The 8257-nt window shown below is 43.5% G+C and overlaps 1 protein-coding gene across 1 annotated transcript; it reads right to left on the bottom strand.

Moving 5' to 3' along the window:
- Nucleotides 1-209: 209 nt before the first annotated feature.
- On the bottom strand, nucleotides 210-2816 carry LOC141058040 (uncharacterized). Its single transcript, XM_073554181.1, has one exon. The coding sequence runs from the start codon at nucleotides 2774-2776 to the stop codon at nucleotides 1598-1600; it is 1179 nt and encodes a 392-aa protein (XP_073410282.1). The 5' UTR covers nucleotides 2777-2816; the 3' UTR covers nucleotides 210-1597.
- Between the last annotated feature and the right edge of the window lie 5441 nt (nucleotides 2817-8257).

Here is an 8257-nt window from a genome sequence, read left to right as displayed (position 1 = left end):
TTCTCAGTGCCAGAAGTCTCCAACTCATGTCTTTCCACCTGTTGCAAAACTGCAACTCTCAGCGTGTCCTGACAGTGTTGCTGGGAATTGTAGTAGTCTTTTAAAAGCTGACGTGCCACAAGTTGCATTCTGAAAGCATTTTGTGTATACCTTCACCCATATCAATTTATGTACTTCCCAGTAGAGACACCCACTCATTTTCCAACAGGTTTAAAAGCATTATTACATTTTTATTACCTACAGATCCATAGGATGCTATAGGATGCATAAAATGAATAGTTCATGAAGTCTCGAGCTTAACCACGTGCTCTGGGCATTAAAATACAACAATTAACAAAGCAAAAAAAATACAGGGATTGTCCACTATATTATATTTTATTTTATTAAAAAAAATCCCAAAACTTTTACACTCCACAACAGTGTTGCCTGTGTCAAACGCCAGTCTCTTCACTTCTTCTTCAGGCTGCTGAGAATATCACACGATTGGCTGCAGTGGTCGTGGGATGTCTCCTGCTGGAAGAGGAAGTGAAAATACTGACTGGGGACACCGGACACAAAGTGGCGGGTTCTTATAGTTTACTATATGCTTCATTTTAATACCACACAGGGTCATTTTTAAGATAAAAAATAATGTAGTGGAAAAAAAACTTTTAAGCACTTGTATTTTTACAGATTATTGTAGTCTATAAAAACTAGAAAAAATGTCTCTGACTGAACCCGATTTTCCTGGAACAGGGATACCCTTGTCCATGGACCAAGTCTGGTATTGCAGTTCAGCCCCATTTAACTGAGCTGCGACACCAAAAACAACCCATGACATGGGTGGCACTTTTTTGAAAAGTAAATAATGATTTTTCTAATATTAAAAACTAACTACAATGTATTCAGAGCTCTTGAAAATTTAATTTGCATTTATGTACCACAAGCCATAAGATAAATGGGATTTAAAGGGGTATTCCTATCTCCAAGATCCTATCCTGATATGTAGTAGGTGTAATAATAATAATATTAGAAATTGCCTCTAATTAGAAATTAAGAATAGTTTTTCTGATTTACTGTCTTTCCACTTGTGCAGGCATTGCAGGACTTCAGTATCCATGGTTACGACCACTAGCAATTATCTAACGGTCACTATATCAGTGATCGTAACCATGGATACCTAAGGTCCTGCAATACTTGCACTTGAGGTTAGAGATGATAAATCAGAAAAAACTATACTACATTTCTAATTAGAGGTATTTGCAAACATTATTATTATTAAACTTACTAAATATTTTGACAGGAACTTGTAGCTGGGAATACCCCATTTAACCATAGCACATGTATCTAATAGCAAACAAAAGACACAGCGCTAGTAAATCACATGGTTTGTCCATACAACCTGCAAAAAACGAGAAGAAAATGTTCTTGTTTCTTGTATTGTACGCAATTGTACACCCCCAAGCAGGTAGTCGCCAAACTGATTTTTATTGTTCCATCACCTTATTTCCTTTTTCTTTCCCCATTGTCTATAAGAATTTTTTTACCGTCTGTACGTGGTTGGAAACCCTGTTCCTAGTTCTCCAATGTACTGGCAGTAAAGTAAAATGTGCCAGTATCATGCCATCTCTGCCATGTCCTGTGAGTCTCCTTCTTCATCACTAGAGTTATCAGTGGAGTCTGTATCACTGGCCTCAGGCTCTGCCACAGGAATGATAGATTTTTTCCTCTTGGGCTTCTTCTTTCTCACACACATTTGTACTCCACCCCATACAAGCATTATTAATATTCCTAGAGCCACCAATCCCAGAATTAAAGGAATAACCAGATTCTCAAACAAGTTGTCATCATCATTGAATGGCAAGCTGGTGGCAACATGGACCATTGGACTTGCTGACATTGCCATAATGGAGGTATTAATTGTGCACTCTGCTCGGTCACAAGACGTTTGATGGTCCCCACAAACACATGAGATATTACTAGATCTTACACACTGACCTAGGCAGCTTTCATTTGTGTTTTCTTGGCAGCTTCTCAGACCGTAATCTCCTCCCTTATCATCCATTTGCCCACAAAAGCAGTGGGTGTCATTGCATGAATATGGAAGATTCTCCACCTCACACATAATGGTCTCGTTGTCTCTGAACTCTCGGCACAGCACATTAATTGTAGGAGGAATCATCTCTGTTGTTTGGGTCTGGAAGGATGTGAGCTCCATAGGTTGAGTTGTGGGTGCAGTAGAAAGAAAATCTTCTGTTGGAGTGAAGTCTGTAGGAAAGCGACAAATTGAGGCAAGCCTTCTGGTACATTTGTCATTTTTCCAAAACCATGTGATATTCCCAAATCCAGAATTGGTGGAACTCCATCTGCTTTGTAGAATGACACATCTTTTCTTTGTGGTACATGTTTTTTTAGGAATTTTATCCCATTCACTGACCTGAGTTTCTTCTTCTCCGGAAATCCAGATGAAGCCGTAAAGGTTTTTGTCTTTCACAACACATGTTTTCTCTGGCTGGTAAAGTCCAATCCAGAATTCACTGATATTTCTCCGATTTTGAAATTGAGTTGCAAACTGCAATATTTCCCTCTTTTCCTGTTCGCTTTTCATGGTAGTGAGAGATCCTTTTGGCCCACAGCTCAGACTTGCCTCATTAAATGTCAGTTCAGTGATGTTAGTTGTGTAGCAGTTCCCAGTTGGGTAGCAGCCGGGCTTATTCCCATGATACATGGGTGCAAATCCCAGCCACACAGCGAGAACCAGGTTCCACGAGAGCTTCATACCTAGCTTTTCTCTCATAACATACTGGTTGTAATTTCTCCCTGCTCTCTGTGATATGTTTCTTTCCAGGAAACTAGTGAGGATATGACTGTTCCACTTAGGAACAAAACGGAGCAACAGGAAACATGATGTAGTCTAACTTGCTAAATGGAATGCATGGGTTAAGAGTCCTTGTTCATATAATGTGGGACCCTTTGCATGTTTTGGAGAAGGGTTAAGCTATTTTTGTAAACTGTGTATAAATACTGTATTACTTTTATTATATTTACTAGCTGAAGAGCCCAGCACTGCCCGTGCATAGTAACTAACTACGGTTAGTTATAACAAATTATAATGATTATATATATATATATAAAGCTGAGTGTATAGCCCCACCCACTCCGCTTAGCCACATTCACTATAATATCCAGCCAGAGCTACCGGAATACTACCCCTAATATCCCACATTGTCCCATCAGCCAGAGCCACCAGACTACAATCCCTAATATCCTACATCATCCCGTCAGCCAGAGCCACTGGACTACTACCCCTAATATCCCACATCATCCTGTCAGCCAGAGCCACCGGACTACTACCCCTAATATCCCACATCATTCCATCAGCCAGAGCCACCGGACTACTACCCCTAATATCCCACATCATCCTGTCAGCCAGAGCCACCGGACAACTACCACAAATATCCCACATCATCCCGTCAGCCAGAGCCACCAGACTACTACCCCTAATATCCCACATCATTCCATCAGAGCTACCGGACTACTACCCATAATATCCCACACCATCCCTTCAGCCTGAGCCACCGACTACTACCCCTAATATCTCACATCATCCCGACAGCCAGAGTCATCGGACTACTACCCCTAATATCCCACATCAGCCTGGAGTCAGAGCCAGAGTGCTGAGTGGAACGGTCCTAATTTCCATACTAGGGATCACTTTAAGAGAGGCCTGTCATCAAAACCAGAGCACAGAGTGGAATTGCCCTGACTTCCATATCAATGATTCCTTTAAGAGAGACTGGGGTCAGAATCAGAGCGCTGAGGGATTTACCCTAACTTCCATACAGGGGATCCCATTAAGAGGGGCCTGGGATCAGAACTAGAGCGCTTAGTGGAATTGCCCTAACTTCCATACCAATGATCCCTTTAAGAGACCCTGGGGTCAGAACCACAGCGCTGAGTGGAACGGTCCTAACTTCCATACAGGGGATCCCTTTAAGAGAGGCCTGGGGTCAGAACCACAGGGCTGAGGGATATGCCCTAACTTCCATACCGGGGATCCCTTTAAGAGAGGCCTGGCATCAGAACCAGAGAGCTGAGTGGATTTGCCGTGACTTGCATACCAATGATCCAATTAATAGAACCCTGGGGTCAAAATCAGAGCACTGAGAGATTTGCCCTAACTTCTGTACAGGAGATCCCTTTAAGAGAGCCTGGGGTAAGTACCAGAGCATTTGATGGCAATTGCCCTGACTTCCATACCGAGGATCCCTTTAAGAGAGGCATGGGCTCAGAACCAAAGCACTGGATGGATTTGCCCTGCCTTCCATACCGGAGATCCCTTTAAGAAAGGCTTGGGGTCAGTACCAAAATGATGAGTGGATTTGCCCTAACTTGCATACCAATGATCCACGGGAGGGGGGGATTCATTTCTGTCATGTGCTCTGTGCTCTTGTCTGGGGGGCCAGACAATGGCTGGGAGCTTATGTTCCTAGGGATGCTAGATTTCTCCCACCATGTCAGTGTCTGCTGAGGAGATGTCAAGTGGGAAAACTTGCTCAAAGCAACCAATCACAGCTCATCTTCTTTTAACCAGCTCTGGTGAAATGAGAGATGCTTAGTGATTGGTTGCAAGGAAAACTGTTGCTCATAGCAACCAATCACAGCTTAGCTTCTTTTGAACAGCTCTGGTGAAATGAAAGATGCTTCGTGATTGGTTGGTGATACACACACATACATACACTCATTTTTATATGTAGAGATGTGTATGAAAAAAATATGTAGAATTGATGTGTTCAGTACCTGCTGATCATACAGACATGATTAGTGCTACAATGGTGCCGCTTATGTCACCTGGAAGAAGCAAAGTAATAATAAATCTTGCAAGGTGCTTTTTTTCTCTTTTACTGACCAGAAGGAGAAAGTGCATGTAAGCAGCCAGAAACATGCAGCTCATATGTATCTACATTCGCTCCTTTAGATGTGGAAGTGGACCTTCCTAATATCTGTTTCGTGTGCGGCTGAACATTGTTGCGTTAATGATATGTCCGCCCTTGTTCCAAACATAGTGCGGACCCAAAACCTATCCCGAAATGTTACCCTGTATCGGCAAACATGGTTCTCAAATGCCAACCATGGAGCCCTTACTAATCTGTGTCAGACATGGCCCCAGGTTTATAAAATACTTTTCTCTCCCAGTATTTGAGAAATAGTTTTATCTAAATTGAGCCAATGTGGAGCACTTTCATATACAGATGCTTCTCACAAAATTAGAATATCATCAAAAAAGTTAATATATTTCAGTTCTTCAATACAAAAAGTGAAACTCATATATTATATAGAATCATTACAGACGGAGTGATCTATTTTTTAGTGTTTATTTCTGTTAATGTTAATGATTATGGCTTACAGCCAATGAAAACCCAAAAGTCATTATCTCGGTAAATTAGAATACTTTAAAACAACAGCTTGAAAAATAATTTTAAAATCCAAAATGTTGGCCTACTGCCATGATGGCGAACCTATGACACGCGTGTCAGCACTGACACGCGTAGCCATTTTCGATGACACGCGGCCGTATATAGAGGAGTATGGGGCCGCATGCTGAGAAGGATGTTTCATCCTTGGCTCCCGCGAGGCTAGATGCAGTAGCCGAGGATAGAGATGGGCGAATCCGAACAGTGCTCGGCAGCGCGGCAAACACCGCTTCTGATCGGCGGTGAAATCATCCCTGCCGGTCAGAACTGCGGTTCCCACGCTGTCAAAAGACAGCGTGAGCACTCAGTTGTGATCAGAGGTATAAAGTTTACCTCCAGTCACTGGTGTCAGATGATGGGACTACTGATCCCATCATCCGACACTTGCTACCACTAATACCAGTGAGAAACACATGAAGAGAACCTCAGAGAGCTTTTCAAATCCAAATATCAACATAAAGATTTCAAAAAAATTCAAAAAAAATTCTTTAAAGACAAATATAAGTAAAAAATACAAATTGTCTTTATTTGAAAATTACATAAATACAAATAACAATACAGCAGCCGCCCACCCAGCAGCTGTATAGGGCGAGCCTGGCGGCCTGATAGCTATGCTGCGCACAGTAAATTGTGCGCAAACTTGTGCGCTGTACTGTGACGCCGCCGGCAGCAGAACCAGCCGCATCACAGTCTATCAGCGCACGGGCCGGGAGCTGTGCACGGCCATCTACCTTGACGGCTGCGCAGCTCCCGCTCTCTCCATGTTTCTGGGTCAGGTAAATCCATCTCTTCGGTGGCGGCCCATTTCTTAGACCATCATGGGGGCTCTTCTGAATCCTTAAGAGACTTGGGCTCAGAGGGGGTCCACATCAACATCAGGGGGGGCAATGTGGTTGATGAGCTTCTCCAACGGGAAGCCAGGTGGATTTTCCATTTAGGTTGCCTCTCACCAGATGGACTCAATGAGGAGCTGCTGTACACTGGATTCTACAGGAGGTCCTAATTTGGAATCTTTCCGGTTGGATCGGTGTACAGCAGTACCTATTACTGCAGTTTCTTGTTTTTTTCACAGATTTTTATCGTTACTTTTTTCAGGTCTTTAGGACTCGAAACCATAGAGAACTGGTGGCTCGACTGTACCAGCTGCATTGATAAGAAGATTTATGTCTACAATCAAATGGCTTTTCTGGACTACTATATTTTATTCACCTCTTGCTCAATGGACAGTTTTTGTGTTGAATGATTATTCCTGTACTATGTAGGGCCCCCTCTTGTACATGTACCCCCTATTGGGACTGTGGTTATTGTTTTCTAGGGTTTTAGTTGTGCAGGTATGCTGCGGATATACGGCAAAAAATTCCCTGTTCTCTGGTTGGCCCGATTTTGGGCGAACTGAGTCATATGTTGGAGTGATTATGCACATCTGTGCGCTCTGTGTGCATTTATGGTAATATGCTTCAGCCTGTATTGCAAAAACTCCCTATTGGGCACTTCGAGTGCCTACTACTATCTCGATTAATATTACCCTTTATAATTTGAGCTTTGGTTTATATCATATTTTAATATGCTATAAGGGGACATGAAAAGGAGGCACTTAGGGTGTATATACTGCATCAATATACTACTCCCTAGACAACTAAATAAATGCATTTATTCAAAATACTTTTCTCTTTATGGGGTTCAATGTAGGACTCGCCTTGTCGCTTTGCTCTATGGACCTAACACTTTGATGTTTTGTCTATATGTTTATTTATGGTGCTTTCAGAAATCTTAGCCTATATTGATTACACAATATTGTGTGACTGTGTCGCACCGATTTCTTTCCAAGCCATAAATATGCCAGAGTGTCACATTGTTTCTATGGATAATCAAATAAATGTATGTGGGTCGCCCTTGCACACCCAGGGCAGTGGGGTACTCGGTACCGGGCCAGTGTCAAGGCGGGAAAGTGTCACAGCAGCGGTGACCCGGTCCGTGGCCCTGGGCGCCCAATATCAATGGCGGTGATGTTAATGATGTTAAAGTTTATATGAATAGTTCGTGACGCCACCCGTGGTGTTTGGCAAGAAAGATGGTAAGCCAACGCTGCATACAGATCCGCTGGGACTGATGGTGTGGTGCAGCAGAGATGGTATAGCTCCACACAGGTGGAGCTGTAGTCCCAGGGCAGTGTAGGCGCAACTGATGAGGAGAGGCGCAGAATGGTATAGATGTTGTTACCCAGATGTAGCGGTGCTGGAATAACTGGAGGACACCAGGTGTGCGGTTCCAAAGCTTTACTCACTGTTTGCAGTTCACACAACTGCCTGCCTCCGTACCGTGTTCTGCAGGTCAGGGCTCCAGCCAACCTCCAGGCAGGATAGGATTCTCCCTTCCACACTCCGCCAACATGTACCTTACTGAACGACTCCTCCAATGAGCCTTTAGGTGCGAAGCACTCCAGTACTTAGTTACCCTGGAATGCCTCTCTCTAGGTGCTCCTAGTCTTTACTTGTATGACAGACAGCTGTAGTCTGCTTCGGGGACTCCTCACTGCGTCCCGGCTCTCTATTCAGTTGCTGTTGTGTCCCAAGTCTATGATGGGAGCAAGGCATTAGCGGCTCACTACTCCTCCGGTGTCTGTTGCCGGACATAAAGATCCAATCAACCTCGGGGAACGGGCTTCGGCCTCTGCGCTCTCTGGACTGGAAGGATTCTCTCTCTTTCTCAACCTGCTTCCCACTGTCCTTCTGTTCTCCTTCGTTCCGATCTGTTCTATCTCTCTTATGGAAGGTTAGGTTATCAATCTTATCATTCTCTTTCTC

This window comes from Dendrobates tinctorius, unplaced genomic scaffold (assembly GCF_039654945.1).
Source record: "Dendrobates tinctorius isolate UK_male_01 unplaced genomic scaffold, ASM3965494v1 ptg000208l, whole genome shotgun sequence".
In the NCBI taxonomy this organism is placed as follows: Eukaryota; Metazoa; Chordata; class Amphibia; order Anura; family Dendrobatidae; genus Dendrobates; species Dendrobates tinctorius.
This window is presented reverse-complemented; position numbering and strand designations above follow the sequence as displayed.